The 21,284-nt window shown below is 45.6% G+C and overlaps 2 protein-coding genes across 2 annotated transcripts in view; both read left to right on the forward strand.

Moving 5' to 3' along the window:
* Positions 1 to 19,674, forward strand: part of LOC311105019 (uncharacterized protein) — a 78,428-nt gene extending 58,754 nt beyond the window's left edge. The window contains exons 14-26 of the mRNA XM_084147000.1: positions 2,046 to 2,095; positions 2,735 to 3,027; positions 7,469 to 7,554; positions 7,647 to 7,687; positions 7,786 to 7,900; positions 8,128 to 8,256; positions 8,377 to 8,592; positions 9,960 to 11,039; positions 11,374 to 11,586; positions 14,517 to 14,627; positions 17,381 to 17,424; positions 17,809 to 17,915; positions 18,293 to 19,674. Of these exons, the coding sequence (XP_084003126.1) occupies positions 2,046 to 2,095; positions 2,735 to 3,027; positions 7,469 to 7,554; positions 7,647 to 7,687; positions 7,786 to 7,900; positions 8,128 to 8,256; positions 8,377 to 8,592; positions 9,960 to 11,039; positions 11,374 to 11,586; positions 14,517 to 14,627; positions 17,381 to 17,424; positions 17,809 to 17,915; positions 18,293 to 18,354 (2,547 nt within the window). The 3' untranslated portion in view covers positions 18,355 to 19,674. The remainder of the gene's footprint in view (positions 1 to 2,045; positions 2,096 to 2,734; positions 3,028 to 7,468; positions 7,555 to 7,646; positions 7,688 to 7,785; positions 7,901 to 8,127; positions 8,257 to 8,376; positions 8,593 to 9,959; positions 11,040 to 11,373; positions 11,587 to 14,516; positions 14,628 to 17,380; positions 17,425 to 17,808; positions 17,916 to 18,292) is intronic.
* Positions 3,213 to 5,149, forward strand: LOC311104956 (sorbin and SH3 domain-containing protein 2-like; the record flags this gene model as incomplete). Its single annotated transcript, XM_084146946.1, has 3 exons — positions 3,213 to 3,231; positions 3,372 to 3,400; positions 3,605 to 5,149. 3 exons carry the CDS (start codon positions 3,213 to 3,215, stop codon positions 5,147 to 5,149), a joined length of 1,593 nt encoding a protein of 530 aa, XP_084003072.1.
* Positions 19,675 to 21,284: the final 1,610 nt, after the last annotated feature.

Below are 21,284 nucleotides of genomic sequence, written 5' to 3' on the forward strand. Positions count from 1 at the left end.
CAACAGAATGTCAACTGCCATGTTTGCTTTTGAGAATATTACATTATATCGTTTGATAATGTTTATAGTCTATATGTCTTAGCTAGAGACAGTATTAGTTATAGCTCAGCATTTAGGACCTCTGCTTTGGTTCAAAAGGCTCTGACAGAGACCTTTATGTGGACATGTTTCCTACAATATCATGTTACATACTGAACAAAAATATAAACGCAACATGTAAAGTTTTGGTCCCATATTTCATGAGCTGAAATAAAAGATCACGGACATTTTCCATACCCACAAAAAGCTAATTTCTCTCAAATTATGTGCACAAATTTGTTTACATCCCTGTTAGTGAGCATTTCTCCTTTGCCAAGATAATCCATCCACCTGACAGGTGTGGCATATCAAGAAGCTAATTAAACAGCATGATCATTACACAGGTGCACCTTGTGCTGGGGACAATAAAAGGCCACTCTAAAATGTGCAGTTTTGTCACACAGCACAATGCCACAGATTATCAAGTTTTGAGGGAGTGTGCAGTTGGCATGCTGACTGCAGGGATGTCCACCAGAGCTGTTGCCAGAAAATGTAACGTTAATTTCTCTACCATAAGCCGCCTCCAACGTCATTTTATAAAACTTGGCAGTACGTCCAACCAGCCTCACAATCGCAGACCATGTGTAACCACGCCAGCCCAGGACCTCCACATCCGGCTTCTTCAGCTGCGGGTTCGTCTGAGACCAGCCTGCCGGAGAGATTATGAAACTGAGGAGTATTTATGTCTGTAATAAAGCCCTTTTGTGTGGAAAAACTAATTCTGATTGGCTGGGCCTGGCTCCCCAGTGGGTGTGCCTATGGCTGCGCCCCTGTCCAGTGATGTGAAATCCATAGAATAAGGCCTAATGAATTTATTTTAATTGACTGATAACCTTATATGAACTGTAACTCAGTATAATTGAAATTGTTGCATGTTGTGTTTATATTTTTGATCAACATATTTCCAGTTTCACCCACATTTTTTCTGACGAGGTAAAATAGCTTATTTTACTCTTTTGTCTGCCAGTGAATGTTACGGTAACTTCTTTGAGATAACATCACAAATAAGGATTTAAAGACTGTAAGGTAGGATTTGTTTATTTGAAATGTCAGTTAGGGGGAAAGTACTACATAGGTACATTGTTGATTTGCCATATGCAATATCGTACTACACAGGCAGTGTGGTGAATATCACTCCTGAGTATACAGCGTTGTCTGTTTTCTGTATATAGACCAAGATTTCTATGTATCTCATACCTTACAAAGTAGCTATTGTATTATACGAATATATAAGTTACACACTCATCTCAAATAATACCAATTTACATGGTCATTAAATGAATTATATGTTGAATATATTGGAGGAAGGCACAGAAGTTATGTCAGGAGGTAGGTAGCTAGGAGGCTGTATAATCAACCATAGCGCTTCCTGGACCTGAGACAGATCATCATGGGGATTCCTGGCCCGTCCAGTGACGTGTTTGCCTGTGAGGTTGCTGTCACTTAGAACAGTATTTATGTTTACCGGTCACCAATCTGTCACAGCGATGCTCCATTCCTGGCACCCGGCATCAGGTCTACTTTAAAAAATGAGCGGGGCTCTGTTGGGCAGAGAGAGAAAGAGACGGCTAATGAACTATTACGAGGCTTCTGCCTCAGTAGCAGGGAGAATGGTGATCTTCTCCAGCCAGGCATATAAGGAGTTCCCTGCCTTGTTCGATATTGAAACTCTCGTAAGTGAATCATCGCTCTAGGTTTTTGACAGGGAAAGATACCCTTTTCACAGTGACAGAAACCAAAGAAAAATTGTAAAGGTTGAAGTTGGAGGGTGTTTAATTCAGTATTTCATGGATGTTTCCAAAGTTGCATTTGAGAGGTGGATTGTTGTCATCCAGCGTAGCTGGTCACTTCTCCCCTGCAAGCCTTGTGTTCTCAGACAGAGGCTGCTGGGTATAGTAGGTTTCTGAAGGAGCTCTGTTTGTTTTCAGTCTGTCTGTTCACTCGAGCTGCTCTCTGCTCACTTTCAGAGTTCCCACCAACACGCCTCTGCAGACAGAAACACGGACAGGCCGTCAAGGTAAGTCAGATCCCTCCCTCTCTATTAAACAACCATTGATTCTCGAGAGTCTATAGCAAATTACGATGACACATTTTAAACCAAATGAACCAGATTCTTTGCTTTACGTGGAGTTTGTCAGGCAGCACCGTACTCAGTGTACTGTATATATGGAGCGGTGTGCTCTGAGTGGGACAGCTGGAATAGCCATGCCCTTGAGTGCTGTCAACTCAGACATGAATCTCAGCCCCCCGCCACCTCTTCCACTGTGACCAGCCAAGGCCAATCTATACTTGTCATGACTCCACAGCTCTCTGTGGGTGTACTGTAATACATATTAACTGTAACTGTATGCATACAGTCAGCAGACAACTGTTATCTGAAGAAGAGTTGTTGATGAGGCTCACATTCACAGCCTCATAGTGGAGAATTATGTTTCATCCCATGGGGAGGATTGGTTTGTGTGTGGACTACTGGTCATTTTAAAGACCCATTAGGGGGCATGTTGTTGTTGGGCAAAATAACAGTAAACCGAAGTTGATGATGTATGAAAAAAATAATGTAAGCACTTTACTGTTGGTCTATTTTGATTCCAATACCAGTTAGCTTGAATGAATGTGTGACAGACTCAGGACCTAACCTATCTATCTGTGTCCACAGCTCAACCAGTGACTACAGGAAGAGGAGGAAGTCCGAGCTAGCGGCCCAGCAGCCAAGACCAGCCATCATCCTGACCACCAGCCACAGTACATCCAGCAGCCTGCCAGGGCCCAATAGTACCACCAGCCAGAACCCAGTCTCCTGGCCTGTAGAACCCCCCCGTAGCAGCAGTTACAGCAGCGGCCTCAACTCCTCAGGACGGCCCTCTGAACCCCCACGTAGCAGCAGTTACAGCAGCGGTCTCCGCAAGCCTGTGGCAAGCTCCTCCCCTGCCTCCCCCTCCAGAGCCAAAGGTAGGTCCCAGCAACACACCACTTCTGAACCACACTGGTTTGGTAGAACTGGGAGAAGACAGATACTGACACAGACAGTATCAACAGTCACTTAGACTGTTTTATTTCTTTCAATTCAAAAAGCAGTGTAATGTTCGGCTTGAATGAGAAGTTTAAAGTGTAGTGCATGCTTTGTGCGTTAATCTATGAGTGCTATAGAACAAAGTACTTTATTTCCTCTGTGTACTATTTCCTCTCTGTGGCTAACAACTGTCTGTCACCCTGCTATGTATCGACATTAGATTCTTATCAGCCTTTTTTTATTGTGTTTCTCTGAGTGTCTCTCTAACCCCCTCTGTCCTCAGCTCTTACTGGCTGGTTTCCACATGAACCTGTTAATGTCTTCTCATGTCTCTCTCTTACCATGCTGCTCTTGGTGGATATACCTTAAGGTGGGGATATTAGCAACACATACTCAGCCCATTTCAGTTGTCCAGGTTCCAACCACAATACCTCACATGACTCAGTGTTTCCTTGTCTTAATGATGAGGCTGTTGACTGTGTTGAGCCTCCTGAGGGCTCTGGTGTGTGTCTGAAGAACGGCTGGCAGGCTCATGACCAAATCCAGAACGTTGAGGCCTGGAGCTCTGCCGAGGAAAAGCCAGCCTCTCCCAAACTCAAGTCCTGGAGCTGTGACAACCTCCTGACGGAAGATAGAGGATGTCCAGGAGGTTCTGTAGGTCCACAGGTTCGCTCAGAGAGTGTAGACTTCCTGTCACGTGAGCAGAAGGAGGGCAAGGATCACAGCGTCTGTGACAGCCCCCAGAAAGAGCGGACCCAGCACCACTCGGCCCATGATGCACCAGGCTTCCTCAAGCTGTACAAGAAGATGCACCACATCAACAGGCAGGATCTGATAGGCTCCCAGAGCTCCCAGGTCATCTGCTCTGTGAAAGCCCGGATCCTGGAGTACGAGAGCGAGCTGCACAAGGACCGGCTGACCGGCTGGAGGGGCTACAGCGAAGAAGTGCCCCAGGACATGGTGCACGACAGGATCTCTGAGTTCGAGAGTCTCATCCAGAAGTCCAAGTCCATGCCCAACCTAGGGGGTGGGGGTGAGGGTGAGGCTACCCCAGGGGGCCCGTCGGGGAGGGGCAGCAGCCCCCAGCGACGCTTCTCCATCGAGTCCCTGCCCGACAAAGACCCCCCTGCCAGGAACCCCCCTGAGGGCCAGCCACACTACCCCAGGATCAACGCCCACACTACTCACAACACCCACAACTGTGTGCCCATCCACATCCAGATCACTGGAGACCACCACCACGTCTACCCCCAGAGACCAGCCTCCCAGCAGGAAGTGTACTCAGACAGTGACCACGACGCTATCAGGTCCAACCTCAGTGACTTCATCCAGATAGAGGGATCTTCCTTCTGTAGCGAGAGTGACTACGACCGCTGCTCTCGGACGTCTTCTGAGAGCCCTTACGGCTCAGGCCACCATCACCATCACCACCACCGTCATCATAACCTTAACCATAACCAGCAGAAGCACCTGGTCAGCAACTGTAAGGGCCGATGCCCTGCCTCCTACACACGCTTCACCACCATGCTCAAACACGAGAGGGCCAAGCAGCTAACAGCCGAGGACCCAGAATCAGCTCAGTCCAAGCTGGCCTTCCTGGTGAGTCCGGTACCGTTCAGGAGGAAGAGGGGCTCCCCTCCGCACAGCCACAGGCAGGCCGGCTCCACCCGCAGCAGGCCCCCTCCCCGCTATAAGAGCTCCATGTACGAGGCGCTGGACGAGGCCCTGTGGGACATCTATGAACACATCCGGGCCGAGAGGAGGAGGGGCAGCCTGCCTGACAACAGTATCCTCCACAGGCTCCTGGACGAGCTGCTGCCAGACATCCCAGAGAGGAGCTCCTCCCTCAGGGCCCTGTGCAGACGCAGCCCCATCCCTGGGCCCCAGAGTCTGGAGCAGGAGCAGCCTTACTCCTCTCAGCCTGATGGCATGCCCAGCCCAGCCTGCTACCAGCCTGAGTATAGCCGCCTCTCACACAGTGCCTCCTATCACCTCACAGACCCCAACAACAACAGCCATGTCTGTGAAGAAGACTGCTACCAAGGTGGATGGTTCTCATAAACACACCTCCCACCTCCCATCTCCCCAGACCCACCTCTTTCTCACCCTACGGGTCGTTGTAGAGTGCTGTAGTTTGAGTTCATTCCATTTCCACTCCTGTCCCCTGCACCACTACCATTCTCCACCCGTCTTGTGAGCATTGTTCTTGAGTAGTGACCTGTCAGTGGTTCCATCTTCTGGAATGTCTGAGAAGCATGATTCCCTCCAGCAAGTCATCCCACCCTAACTCTGTTGTATTCATCAAGTCATCCCCCCCTAACTCTGTTGTATTCATCAAGTCATCCCCCCTAACTCTATTGTATTCATCAAGTCATCCCCCCTAACTCTATTGTATTCATCAAGTCATCCCCCCTAACTCTGTTGTATTCATCAAGTCATCCCCCCCTAACTCTGTTGTATTCATCAAGTCATCCCCCCCTAACTCTGTTGTATTCATCAAGTCATCCCCCCCTAACTATGTTGCATTCATTCTTGCAGGTTATTCATATTTTCTCATATGATGTTGGTTATTTTTTCTCCCCAACATTTGTCTTTTTTTAAATGTATTCTGCCATCATTATTTTATGTCATCATTGGAAGTTAGCCTCTTCGCTCCAGGAGAGCTGTACACATGGTCTGGTCTCTGGTTGACCTATTTCTGAGAAACATTTCCCGTCACCTAGAATCTGGAATGCCGTACCAGTCGGTACGGGCGATACAGTGTGTGAAAATAAACCTTTATAAGGCATTCGTGTGCTTGAGTCTTTGTCCACAGCTCAGTCAACATGAAGCACACCACAGGACTACTCTATAGAGATGCATCCGTGTGTCTCGTCTAAAAACTTCTGCTAATAGAAATAGCAGGGGACATGTGACTGGAGAGCAGCTGAGGTGGGCAGTCTAAAAAGGGTTCTGTGGGATGTTGGTATGGGGAGAGACAGAGACTCCTCTCCTATAAATGTGCATCTGTTTTTTCTCAGAGGAGAGATGGGGTATATCAATCTGTGTGTCTGCTTTATAGCACGTAGTAGGATTATTTTTGTCTGTATCCTGTCTGTGGTTTTGGCACAGCACATAGTGTGTCTGTTCCTACTGGTGGGAGAAATATCTAATAGCTGTTGGCCTGATTATTGAAACTCCATTTGCAGGACCATTGAGCAGAGTATGCAGGCCCACTTTTACTTGACAAACGATCCCAAGCAGAGAGAGGTTTTCTGGCAGCAGTCCCCACTAAGACCACATCAGCACCCAGAGCTGAGCTGCAGTATAAATACTTGTGGGTGGCAGGTGGCCTAGCGGTTAAGAGAGTTGGGCCAGTAACTGAAAGGTTGCTGGTTCGAATCCCTGAACCGAATAGGTGAGAAATCTGTCGATGTGCCCTTGAGCAAGGCACTTAACCCTAATTGGTCCTTTACACGGAGTGTACAAAACATTAGGAACACCTTCCTAATGTTGAGTTGCACCTCCCCCCTTTTGCCCTTAGAACAGCCTCAAATCGTCGGGGCATGGACTCTACACGGGGTCGAAAGCGTTCCACAGGGATGCTGACCCATGTTGACTCCAATGCTTCTCACAGTTGTGTCAAGTTAGCTGGATGTCCTTTGGGTGGTGGACCATTCTTGATACACACGGGACTGTTGAGCGTGAAAAACCCAGCAGCGTTGCAGTTCTTGACACAAACCGGTGCGCCTGGCACCTACTACCATACCCCGTTCAAAGGCACTTAAATATTTTGTCTTGCCCATTCACCCTCTGAATGGCACACATACACAACCATAGCTTTCACCTGGATTCACCTGGTCAGTCTATGTCATGGAAAGAGCATGTGTTCCTAATGTTTTGTACACTCCGTGTAAGTCGCTCTGGATAAGAGCGTATGCTAAATGACTAAAATGTAAATGTCCATCCAGGGTGTTTGTTTCTGCTGGATATAAATGTTATTGTTTAGATGGAGCTTTGGAGTCATTGAGAGAGACAGGCTCGCTACGGAAAATAATGTACGTCAACATAACTGGATACATTTGTATGGCACCCTATACCCTACTCATGGTCTACTGGCCTTAAAGAGAGCTGGAGGGAATACAGTAGAGGACAGGGCTCTATACCTTTCTGAAGTGGAGGGTGGTCGAGTTGACAGTCTGTTACCCATACCATACAGTAGGTTAGATAAGTGTTTATATTTTTTCTGTCGTTTTATTTTGATTAATCTCATTATTTAGCTAAGAGACCTCTTTTTGATACTCTCATACCCTTGCCATCGACTCCTCCCTTGCATGTTAAGTGTCTGTAGCGTCTGTTCCTCTCTGTTCCTCACTGTGGCCTTCTCTCCCTCTCTCACAGACCAGGAACCCTCCAGGGGCCACTCCTACGCTGATGGGGGCCGCCACCCCCCCCAGAGCAGGATGCCAACCCCTGAAGTCAGAGAGGTAAACAATTATATTTGGCCTCTGATTATATTCAACACTGATAGAGGGATGCAATGATTTATTGTTTCTTTCCATGCCCTCAACGGAAACAGCCAGCCAGAGCCATATATGACTTCAAGGCACAGACAGTGAAGTAAGTACAGATCAAACACAACATTTGCTAGTATTTCAGATGAATACAACAATGGCATATCCCTCAGCCATGACACTAATGGTCCATGTGTTGTGCAGGGAGCTGTCGTTCAGGAAGGGGGAGACGGTGTACATCGTCAGGCAGATCGACAACAACTGGTATGAAGGAGAGCACCGTGGACTGGTGGGGATCTTCCCCATCTCCTATGTGGAGGTTAGTGTCTGCTCTCTACTCTCCTCTCCTCTTGTCCTCGCTCATCTCTCCTCTCTTCCTCTCTCCTCTCCTCTCTTCCTCTCTCCTCTCCTCCTGTTCTCTCTCTTCTTCTGGCTGTCTCAATGTGGGTTTTCAATGCACACTATTGAATAACTTTGAGTTCATATTTGTCCCATATCCTGAACCCACAGCCTATCTCTCTCTCTCTCTCTCTCTTTATTCTTTAGAAAATCCCTGTCTGTAAGAAGCAGCAGCCAGCCAGACCTCCCCCGCCAGCCCAGGTCAGAGAGATTGGTGAAGCAGTGGCTCGCTACAACTTCAACGCTGACACCAACGTGGAGCTCTCACTGAGAAAGGCAAGTCTCTCCGCTGTCACTGCATAACTTTGACTCTCAAATAGTCTGACTGTATATAATTCTCATCCCCTCAGTGTCTACAATTAAACAGACTTATATCTGTGTGTGTCTGTCTGACAGGGTGAGAGGGTGATTCTGCTGAGCCAGGTGGACCAGAACTGGTATGAGGGGAAAATCCCAGAGAGCAACAAGCAGGGCATCTTCCCCGTGTCCTACGTAGACGTAGTGGTCAAGAAGTCCCCCGCCGCCAACAACCCCGCCCACCACTACCTAGAACCCTCCTCTTTACCCCAGAGCCTATCCGCTGACAGGATTCACCCTGTGGGCTCGGCCAAGGTACAATGATCCCAAATGGCACCCTATTCTGTATATAGTGCACTACTTTTGACCAGAGCCCTATAGGCCTTGGTCCATAGTAGTGCACCGTAAAGGGAATGAGGTGCCATTTAGAAGGCATACAATATATCCACTTGGCATTTACAATCTACCGTCAGACTACCGGTCTTATATAGCTCGTGAATGTACTGCATGTGACTTTTAGTAAGTGATCGGTTTTGAAGAGAGGCATAGTAGAGTACTTTGTCTCAGTTAGAACATTCTAGAACTAAGGGTGGTCTTCTCAGCTGTCTTGTTATGCATATATTAGCATTGGGGAGCTGTTGTCCTAGCGTGACAATAGGATACGCTTCTTACACCAGCCACCAATCCATCAGGCTTCTTACACCAGCCACCAATCCATCAGGCTTCTTACACCTGCCACCAATCGTTATGGTTTAGTCTAACTCAATCCTCGACAAACCCACACTGTACACACACTGAGTTTCTCTACGTTTAAAAGGGCCATAGGTTGAGAGGGGAGATTTGTGATGGCGACACCATGACATTCATTGTGGAAGCCTTGGTTTCCATTAACCTGCTTAATAGAGACCTCTGTGGGTGGGAGAGCTACCAGCTGCTGCTTCTCCAATAAGACGTGACAGGCCCAGTTCACATTTCACACTTCATCCACAGACTTGGCAGCAACAGGGCAGGCTGCACTAGTTTAGTCACACTGTCATTGCTATCTGGGATCCTTGGGATGTCCCAACCCCATTGAAGTTGACATTTAAAATGGTTACGGTAAGGGTTAAGTTTAGGGTTACGTAAGGGTTATGGTTAAGGTAAGGATTAGGATAAGGGTAGGGTTTAAGGTTAGGGTTTAGGGTAAGGACCAGGGTGGGAAATTAACACCAACCACCAGCCACCAGCCAAATGCTGGTAGATTTTGGCATTGGCTGGTAGAATGTCTATGTTTACCAGCCACATTGGCGAGTGGTCACAGAGCATTTGGGAGCATCTTTCTCCAATCCAAAATTCCACATGTATAAAAGTGTGTGTGTGTGGGAGCTCTGAAAGAGAGAATCTCAATGCTACAGTGGTGAAAACGGAGTGGCGTACAGTGTTTTCTGGGATTTATCTTAGTTATTTATTTTTGGTCAAATTTGGGCATCAGATAGCACTAACCCCCAGGTAAGCCTCTGTATCTTTAGCACCTGTCTCTTTATGTGTCAGTGACCTCAAATAACCTGACTGGAGTAGAGTCAACATTGGTAAATAGATTTCAGAAACAACAACAGTCTCTGTCCTATACATTCTGACCTGGCCATTCCCCTCACGTTCTGTTCTGCCATATGTTTCTGTACTCTCTCTCTTTTTCTCCCAAGCCTTCATCCACGCGCTCTCGCTTCAGTCCCTCCTCGCCTTCCCTCTCCTTCAGGACACCCCGCTCCTCCCTGTCCTCATCCCCCTCCCCCAGTACCCAGAGGGCCCACCTGCAGGCTATCACCAATGATTGGATAAACCTGACCCTGGGCCTATCCCCTTCCTGCACCCCAGCCCCCACTCCTCCCCCGTACCCTAACAGCAGCCTGCTGGCCGACCTGGAGGCCCTCAGCACCCTGGTGTCCCCCTCCCCCTATCCAGCCCCCGGCCATCGCCTGGTATCCCCCTCCCCAGCCCCCACCTTTGGATCCGTCCCCTCGACACCACGCAACCTCACCCCTTCCCTCAGAGAGGGCCACTTTATCCCCATCACCTCCCCCAAGGCTCCCATCTACCCCTGCTCCCCAGAACCCAGCCCCTCCCCGCTACCCTCCCTCCCCACCACCTCTGGCGGCACCTCTTTCACCTCATCACCCACCTCTCCCATGTTTTGGAGCCCCAAGTATGGCAGCGTGGTCGACTTGTCTCAGATTCAGAACAACACCAGCATCAAGCCAATAATAGACTCACAACAGGAGAAACCGTTCGACCCCCTCTCAGACCCAGCGGCCCTGTCGCCCACCTCCCCAAAGGCCTGCAGTCCCATCAATCTGGTGGTGTACGAGCCCAGCGACTGCCCCTCTCACACCGACCCCCCATCTCAACGCGAGAACATAGTAGAGCTAAATCAGTTTATCTCTACGGAGCACAATCTCTCCACTAAAGAGATTAATCAGTTCATGGATAACAACCTCTCCACTAAAGAGATTAATCAGTTCATGGAGGACTCCATTAAAGACCAGGTAGTGGACCAGGAACAGGAAGATGACCTTTGTGAGGAGCTGGTGTCCATCATTCAGGGGGGTGACCAATCCAAAGGGGACTTTTCTTCCCAGGGGGAGGGGTTTTACAGACAAGCATCAGACGTGACGGAGGAGCTTCCCAAGCTCTTCATAGAGGAGGAGCCTGCTGAGAGCAGGCAGATGGCCCCACCTTATAATACCTTTACCCCTGTGTGTAGAGAAGGGGCAGAACAGGACAAGGTAGAGCCCTCCCTGGTGTGACCTGTGTGTCCTAACCTGACAATGCTGTGCAAACGTTTTTGCTTCCACTAACCCAACATTAACTTATTTTAAATTTGAGGCAACTTTTTTCCAACTGATTTTTTTCTGAAAGAAAGAATGGATTCTTGTTATGTCTGGTTAGCCAGATTGTTATGTCTGGTTAGCCAGATTGTTATGTCTGGTTAGCCAGATTGTTATGTCTGGTTAGCCAGATTGTTATGTCTGGTTTGTTTGCCACTCTCAAAATATAACTTAGATGGGTGTGTGTGTGTAGCCCGTAACACACTTTTCCTTTTGGTCTCTCTGTCACCAGGCCGATGTTTCTCAGGGTGCCTCTGTACGCCTCACCTCCCCTCCCTCCCAGCAGTTCACCATCTCCACCCTCCCCACCTCGACCACCTCACCCAAAACCTTGTCTCCCCTCGACTCTCCCTGCACCACCCCTCCACTTCCGGGGGTGCTACACTCTCCCTCTCCCTATAACAAACAGTACCCCCGCCTGGAGCCTAGGTCCCCCAAGGTCAAGGTAAAGACAAGGTGCCTGTTTGACATCATGTCATGACAACTAACTCCTCCCCTTCCCCAAATTCTCCTCTCTAACAATAACATACTGTAACATCCTCGCTAAGTTACTGACTACGCCTATAACCCTTACTTCACTCTATTCTCTGTGGTACTGATACTGTCTTTAGTTTTTAGTTCTCTTTACTTTACACTGTCATCTTTGGTCAGTACTGCTATTGGTTGGTTCATAAATACAGGACTATGTTACAATACTACTGTAACATGCTTAGTCTAGATAAATGAATCACTGTATGTTAGGTAACAGATCTTTAAACAGTTGCAGTTCTATAAAATGGTTGAAAAGTAAGTAACATGGCTGCCAGAGAGTCCTTGTATACTAATTTTTGTTTTCACTCCAAGGCCGTATCCACAAAGCATCTCAGAGTAGAAGTGCTGATCTAGGATTTGTCCAGATAATCTGATTTATTATTAACTTAAAGGCAAAACTGATCCTAGATCAGCACTCCTACTCTGAGACCCTTTGTGGATACGGGCCCAGGTCTCATACCAGTCTCCTCCTAGCATAGATATTACTCTTACTGTCATTAAAGGTAGACTCAGCGATATGAAGTAGATCCGTAATGTAAACGGCATAGTGGGTCAACTCTAACAGCGTGAAGCGAACACGTGCACATGCGCAGATACTGTGTTTGACTTGTGAGAGCGAAGTCTTGCATCTCGCTCATTTCAATATCTGCAGTGCTGCTCGTGAGTCTACCTTTAAATTAGCTTTAGAAGCTTTCCTTTCTCACCCCTTGCAGACGGACTAAATACAGTTGAAGTCGGAAGTTTACATACACTTAGGTTGGAGTCATTAGAAATTCGTTTTCCAACCACGCCACAAATGTCTTGTTAACAAACTATAGTTTTGGCAAGTCGGTTAGGACATCTACTTTGTGCATGACACAAGTTATTTTTCCAACAATTGTTTACAGACAGATTATTTCACTTATAATTCACTGTATCACAATTCCAGTGGGTCAGAAGTGTACAGACACTAAGTTGACTGTGCCTTTAAACAGCTTGGAAAATTCCAGAAAATGATGTAATGGCTTTAGAAGCTTCTGATAGGCTAATTGACATCATTTGAGTCAATTGGAGGTGTACCTATTATTATAATAATAATAATAATAATAATAATATGCCATTTAGCAGACGCTTTTATCCAAAGCGACTTACAGTCATATGTGCATACATTTTTACGTATGGGTGGTCCCGGGGATCAATCCCACTACCCTGGCGTTACAAGCGCCATGCTCTACCAATTGAGCTACAGAGGACCACATACCTGTCGATGTATTTCAAGGCCTACCTTCAAACTCAGTGCCTCTTTGCTTGACATCATGGGAAAATCAAAAGAAATCAGCCAAGACCTCAGAAAAAAATGTGTACACCTCCACAAGTCTGGTTCATTCTTGGGAGCAATTTCCAAACGCCTGAAGGTACCACGTTCATCTGTATTAACAATAGTACGCAAGTATAAACACCATGGGACCACGCAGCCGTCATACCGCTCAGGAAGGAGACGCGTTCTGTCTCCTAGAGATGAACGTACTTTGCTGCGAAAAGTGCAAATCAATCCCAGAACAACAGCAAAGGACCTTGTGAAGATGCTGGAGGAAACAGGTACAAAATTATCTATATCCACAGTAAAACGAGTCCTATATCGACATAACCTGAAAGGCCGCTCAGCAAGGAAGAAGCCACTGCTCTAAAACCGCCATAAAAAAGCCAGACTACGGTTTGCAACTGCACATGGGGACAAAGATCATACTTTTTGGAGAAATGTCCTCTGGTCTGATTAAACAAACATAGAATTGTTTGGCCATAATGACCATTGTTATGTTTGGAGTAAAAAGGGGGAGCTTGCAAGCCGAAGATAACCATCCCAACCGTGAAGCACGGGGGTGGCAGCATCATGCTGTGGGGGTGCTTTGCTGCAGGAGGGACTGGTGCACTTCACAAAATAGATGGCATCATGAGGAAGGAAAATTATGTGGATATATTGAAGCAACGTCTCAAGACATCAGTCAGGAAGTTAAAGCTTGGTCGCAAATGGGTCTTCCAAATGGACAATGACCCCAAGCATACTTCCAAAGTTGTGGCAAAATGGCTTAAGGACAACAAAGTCAAGGTATTGGAGTGGCCATCACAAAGCCCTGACCTCATTCCTATAGAAAATTTGTGGGCAGAACTGAAAAAGCGTGTGCGTGCAAGGAGGCCTACAAACCTGACTCAGTTACACCAGCTCTGTCAGGAGGAATGGGCCAAAATTTACCCAACTTATTGTGGGAAGCTTGTGGAAGGCTACCCGAAACGTTTGACCCAAGTTAAAAAATGTAAAGGCAATGCTACCAAATACCAATTGAGTGTATGTAAACTTCTGACCCACTGGGAATGTGATGAAAGAAATAAAAGCTGAAATAAATCATTCTCTTTACTATTATTCTGACATTTCACATTCTTAAAATAAAGTGGTGATCCTAACTTACCTAAAACAGGGAATTTTTACTAGAATTAAATGTCAGGAATTGTGAAAAACTGAGTTTAAATGTATTTGGCTAAGGTGTATGTAAACTTCCGACTTCAACTGTATACTGCTGCTTCATACAGAGCTGGGAGACAGAGAACACCAAAGATGGTTACATTTCAAACTTATCAGTTACACAGTAAGATATATATGATCTGGTTTAATGCACAATATAATTTTATAGAAATAGTGTTTAACTTTGATGACAAGTTTGGTTCCCCAGTTGTTGCCTGTTAATCCCCTGGTATGTCCTTTTGTGTGAGTGTGTGAGTGTGTGTGTGTGTGTGTGTGTGATCAGAGTGGTAAGAGTGTATGTTTGAGTAGTCTTCTCTGATTGTAACTCCTGGTTGTGGTCCTTTCAGCCTGTAAAGCGTGAGGTTGTTGTTGTGGGTAAGCCCCCTCGTAGCCCTGTGATGTCTCGGAGGTCCTGCGGCTCGCCCAGTAGAGCCCAGAGCTATTCCCCGTCTCATAGGGTAGGGCTGCTACCCACTATGCACCTTGTGTGACATCATCGTACGTTTGAGTTACTAGGAAACAGAGTCCTCTTTAAAGTTCATTTATCCCGTCGTTACTGTTCATATTTCATCAACATATCTACCACATATATACAACACTCTCACACATATGGTCTGTAAAAATACAACCTCCTAGATATGAAGAGATTAATACAGTGCCTTGCAAAAGTATTCATCCCCCTTGGCGTTTTTCCTATTTTGTTGCATTACAACCTGTAATTTAAATGGATCTTTATTTGTATTTCATGTAATGGACATACACAAAATAGTCCAAATTGGTGATGTGAAATGAAAAAAATTACTTGTTTCAAAACATTCAAAAAAATTAATAACGGAAAAGTGGTGCGTGCATATGTATTCACCCCCTTTGCTATGAAGCCCCTAAATAAGATCTGGTGCAACCAATTACCTTCAGAAGTCACATAATTAGTTAAATAAAGTCCCCCTGTGTGCAATCTAAGTGTCACATGATCTGTCATATGATCTCAGTATATATACACCTGTTCTGAAAGGCCCCATAGTCTGCAACACCACTAAGCAAGGGGCACCACCAAGCAAGCGGCACCATGAAGACCAAAGAGCTCTCCAAAGTTGTGGAGAAGTACAGATCAGGGTTGGGTTATAAAAAAATATCAGAAACTTTGAACATCCCACGGAGCACCATTAAATCCATTATTAAAAAATGGAAAGAATATGGCACCACAACAAACCTGCCAAGAGAGGGCCGCCCACCAAAACTCACGGACCAGGCAAGGAGGGCACTAATCAGAGAGGCAACAGAGAGACCAAAGATAACCCTGAAGGAGCTGCAAAGCTCCACAGCGGAGATTGTAGTATCTGTCCATAGGACCACTTTAAGCCGTACACTCCACAGAGCTGGGCTTTACGAAAGAGTGGCCAGAAAAAAGCCATTGCTTAAAGAAAAAATAAGCAAACACGTTTGGTGTTCGCCAAAAGGCATGTGGGAGACTCCCCAAACATATGGAATAAGGTACTCTGGTCAGATGAGACAAAAATTGAGCTTTTTGGCCATCAAGGAAAACACTATGTCTGGCGCAAACCCAACACCTCTCATCACCCTGAGAACACCATTTCCACAGTGAAGCATGGTGGTGGCAGCATCATGCTGTGGGGATGTTTTTCATCGGCAGGGACTGGGAAACTGGTCAGAATTTAACGAATGATGGATGGCGCTAAATACAGGGAAATTCTTGAGGGAAACCTGTTTCAGTCTTCCAGAGATTTGAGACTGGGACGGAGGTTCACCTTCCGGCAGGACAATGACCCTAAGCATACTGCTAAAGCAACACTTGAGTGGTTTAAGGGGAAACATTTAAATGTATTGGAATGGCCTAGTCAAAGCCCAGACCTCAATCCAATTGAGAATCTGTGGTATGACTTAAAGATTGCTGTACACCAGCGGAACCCATCCAACTTGAAGGAGCTGGAGCAGTTTTGCCTTGAAGAATGGGCAAAGATCCCAGTAGCTAGATGTGCCAAGCTTATAGAGACATACCCCAAGAGACTTGCAGCTGTAATTGCTGCAAAAGGTGGCTCTACAAAGTATTGACTTTGGGGGGGTGAATAATTATGCACACTCAAGTTTTCAGTTTTTTTGTCTTACAAGAAAAAAGGTTTTGCATCTTCAAAGTGGTAGGCATGTTGTGTAAATCAAATTATACAAACCCCCAAAAAATCCATTTTAATTCCAGGTTGTAAGGCAACAAAATAGGAAAAATGCCAAGGGGGGTGAATACTTTGGCAAGCCACTGTATCTAGGAGACAACAGATATGTTAAGAATGGCCCGCTGTAAGCAGACGCATGCCAACCATGTCAACAAACACCAGAGGGATACCTTCAACTTTTATGCCTGACCGTCTGTCCAGTGTGCACTGCAGCTTGGCATTGTGTGGGAACAGGAATCCCCAGTTGTGTCTGATGATCCGACAATGTGTCCCTGTTTCCCTGTGGCAAAGGATGTGTACCAAATAGCACCCTATTCCCTATAGAGTGCACTACTTATAGGGAATAGGGTGCCATTTGGGATGCTGGCATAGTGTCTAGTTTTTGCAGTGTGCTGCCTTGACAGCATCGTCTGTGGTTTAACTGCATGCCCCTCTGACCCTGATGGTTCTGACCCTGACGACTGACAGTTTAATTCAGGAGAATGGAATGGACTCCCCCCTTTGACCCATAATTGTCTGCCCAACCTGTTAGTGTGGAATGAAAACAGGCAATGCTTGTGGACTTGCTGCTTGCTAGGATGGCTTGTGTTAGCTTGAGTGCCAGTCTCTTTGTGCTATCATGTCAACTCATTGTCACTCATTGTCTTGCCAATGTAGTTGGCAAGAGTACAAACTGAAATGAGACCAGTCTAGGCTTGTGTGCTGTGGAATAGGTGGACGTTAGGAATTAATGTTAGGATCTGAAATACTTCGTTGGTCTCCGTCTTCTATTCTGTCTCTGAGGGATGTACCTCCCAGGAAGGCCTTAGTCCCCAAATCCCCTTCAACCAAGCAGAATACAGTCACCTCTTTGTCAAAATTGTGGTTGTAGCACATTAATTAAAGCAAAGCTGGTGTTGTGTTGGCTCAGGCACGTTGTTGCTACAGTGATGGACGCTGATGGTGGTAAACATAAGGCAGAGGAAGACAGATAGAAACATGACATGCCTACTGTATAACACTGCATCTCTCTTCTCTCTTCTCAGCGGCCAGCGTTTACCCAAGATGCACTGAATTGTGGTGGAGAGCCGTAAGTCTGTCTTCTATTTCCATGACGATTTGTTTCCCCAACTTGACTGTTAAAGCTACATAGAGCTTGAAAGCTTATTTGAAGTGAAGTCTCTGATTGAATGTGTCTAATTTGTATTATAAACTGGGTGGTTCAAGCCCTGAAAATTGATTGGCTGACAGCCGTGGTATACCACGGGTATGACAAAACATTTATTGTTACTGCTCTAATTATGTTGGTAACCAGTTTATAATAGCAATAAGGCACCTCAGGGGTTTGTGGTATATGGCCAATATACCACGGCTAAGGGCTGTGTCCAGGCACTCCACGTTGCGTCGTGATTAAGAACAGCCCTGATGATGTGACTGTATAATCCTCACTGATGACAGTTATTATGGTCTGTAGGTTCCAGGTCCTGTATAACTATGCTCCACGTAATGAGGATGAGTTGGAGCTCAAGGAAGGAGACGTTGTTGATGTGATGGAGAGGTGTGACGATGGCTGGTTTGTAGGTAGGTCCGACATTGTATTTATTCACTCTATTAATATCCAAAAAGATATAGACATTCATTATACAATAATTCCTTTGTAGGGGCTCTGCATGGCCGTTGCCCACCCCTGTTCCGCCAATCATTCAGAGCATTTAAAAGTTGTACTACTTAGCTGCTGCCAACAGATGGCATCCCTCACCTTGAATTGAGTCAGTAAACCTATCTGTGCTCTGTTGAAGTTGTCCTTTATTTAGATGTGTCAATAGTCACATATCCTCAGCCACTGTTCCATAAACCCAAACAAAAACATAATGCTTTACCCCACTGAAAATGCTTGCAACAAACTATATCGTTGAGATATTTCCTTTAATGCCGCTATATGTTTGTTATTTTTCAAGGTACATCCAGAAGAAGCACGTTTTTTGGAACCTTTCCTGGAAACTACGTGAAGCGGCTATAACCTTTTCATACAGAATTCTCATGATGTCCCGCAATGGTTGTATAACTCAGTGGGTGAATAACCAATATATTCAGACTGCACAAAAACGTTACCTTCAGCTATGACTAGTTATTTTCATAAAAAAATGTTTCCAGGGAGTACCCCTGAAGCACCTAGTGTTCCAGTCATGAGAAGAGAAGTGACAATACATTTACTAATATGATGAACGGGAGAAGTTATGGACCGTGGCCTTGAAGGAATATGTTTCATGTTTGATTTAAGGGTATTTTACTCTACTAACTGTGTTGATGATGTCTCAATGTATACAGTGGATGCAACAAATGAGGTTGAAAGCAGATTTGGTCATAAACAAATGTGAGTTATTAGTGCGTAATGAGAGTTATTTACAGTGATGGGCTGCCTTATAGACTAATGGGCTTCACAATAATGAAGTAACCAAGTACCCTATTTACCATGTATTTATTTATGCATAAATATATATTTTTCTTGTTCTGGAAGTACTCTATAATTGATTATGCTAATTTACATTAGGAGAGAGTGTTGTTAACCTTTTTGGAGAGGGGTTGTCCTCTTGCTTCATACAGTTAAAGTGCACAGATCTGCGCAGGCAGAAAGAGATGAGTGTTGCTGTGTTAGTTATATACAGGCTATTAGGGTTCCTCCTAAACGCATCCGTTAATACATGGCTTTGGACAGACTGTTGCTGCTCTGGTAATGTGCACATTGTTAATGTATTCAGGCAGTTACCTCTGACTGGAGCTAATGTCTATTGACTTGTCCGGTTTTGTTTTTCTCTCCTGACATTCCTATAAGTATTAATAAAAGGAAAGAGAAGACTTTTATGTAATTGGACAAGATATTTTAAAAGATGCGATGTCTTCTTTTTACAAGTAGGGTAGCGTGATCTGTTATTTAAGATTGTTCTTTAATATATGGTCATTTTACAATATTCTTCTTATTGCGAACTGTCAAATTAGAATTATTTGAAATTATTTAAATATCATAGGGATAACTCACCTGCCACAAATCCTGTATAAAAGTGTTAAACATATTTGATGTCATTTACTTTACTGTCTGGATACATTCAGCTGACTCCAAATCAGCTTTTGATTTATGCAATAACCATTCTCCCAAATACCTGCCTTTCTGTTCTAGAACACAGGGCAACAAAATGACAGAAGAATTGGAAGTGATGATGATGATGATGAGACATGTAATAATGTCATCATGTAACTTTGTGTTCATTACTGCCTAAACGCACCATACCGTATAGTCTGTCCTGTACAGTGTATGTCCCTGTGATTAAAAAACATCCACTGCCTCGATCAGTCATTACCATGTATTTTCATTTATTGCATCATTTCAGCAATAGCAGGTATGCCGGAGCAAAACTTTGCAAACTAGCATTTGGTCAACATATGAAGTCATTGTCTAAAGAAAACCAATACCAGCAAAAAGGAGAGAAATATGAAATGTAATTGTATATAAATCAGTACATCAAAAAGTCAGTAGGAAGTATATATTGTAAGTATACACAAAAACAGTGAACTATTGATATGGTGATCAAGGATCTACATCAAGGAGGTGTGAGGAATTTGGACATGGCGTCAACTAGCTCTGGTCCAGAGCATTAGTGCGACTTGCTAACTCTGGGCCTTGAATGCTCAGCATTAGCAAACCACTCTAACACCCTGTTTGCAATACACAGTCACCACCCTTACAATACCTGGAGACCACGTTCTGCCCAAGGGACACAGGATGAGGTGTGGAGGCACAGTCACCCTCAAGGACAACATGTCTGTTTTTCTTTCTGTAATATTGTTTATCCAATCAATTCTGCAGTTTTTCTAATTGAATGTTTCCCTATGTGCTCATTGTCTGAGGATTTTATTTCTCTGGAATGTATTCTTTAATCATTTTAGTCCTGCAATCAGCCTAATATTACCATGGTAATAACATTACCACTGACACAGTTACAGTGTGTAATGTGAAAAAGGTCCACCACAATTCTCCATTACATTTCTTCTGGTATTGTGAAAATACCCTGGTTATTTCAGCTCTCAAACTATTGGCTGTTTAAATAAATGTGAAACCAGGCTCCATCCTGTAACCTACTGCAGTAGCTGCTAGCCCGATCCTCAGCCTGCCTACTATATAAACAGCCAGTAGCTGCTAGCCCGATCCTCACAGCCTGCCTACTATATAAACAGCCAGTAGCTGCTGGCCCGATCCTCAGCCTGCCTACTATATAAACAGCCAGTAGCTGCTAGCCCGATCCTCACAGCCTGCCTACTATATAAACAGCCAGTAGCTGCTGGCCCGATCCTCAGCCTGCCTACTATATAAACAGCCAGTAGCTGCTAGCCCGATCCTCACAGCCTGCCTACTATATAAACAGCCAGTAGCTGCTGGCCCGATCCTCAGCCTGCCTACTATATAAACAGCCAGTAGCTGCTAGCCCGATCCTCACAGCCTGCCTACTATATAAACAGCCAGTAGCTGCTGGCCCGATCCTCACAGCCTGCCTACTATATAAACAGCCAGTAGCTGCTGGCCCGATCCTCAGCCTGCCTACTATATAAACAGCCAGTAGCTGCTAGCCCGATCCTCACAGCCTGCCTACTATATAAACAGCCAGTAGCTGCTGGCCCGATCCTCAGCCTGCCTACTATATAAACAGCCAGTAGCTGCTGGCCCGATCCTCACAGCCTGCCTACTATATAAACAGCCAGTAGCTGCTAGCCCGATCCTCACAGCCTGCCTACTATATAAACAGCCAGTAGCTGCTGGCCCGATCCTCAGCCTGCCTACTATATAAACAGCCAGTAGCTGCTGGCCCGATTCTCAGCCTGCCTACTATATAAACAGCCAGTAGCTGCTGGCCCGATCCTCACAGCCTGCCTACTATAGAAACAGCCAGTAGCTGCTGG

Source organism: Coregonus lavaretus, assembly GCF_964263955.1.
Source record: "Coregonus lavaretus genome assembly, chromosome: 29".
Lineage (NCBI taxonomy): Eukaryota > Metazoa > Chordata > Actinopteri > Salmoniformes > Salmonidae > Coregonus > Coregonus lavaretus.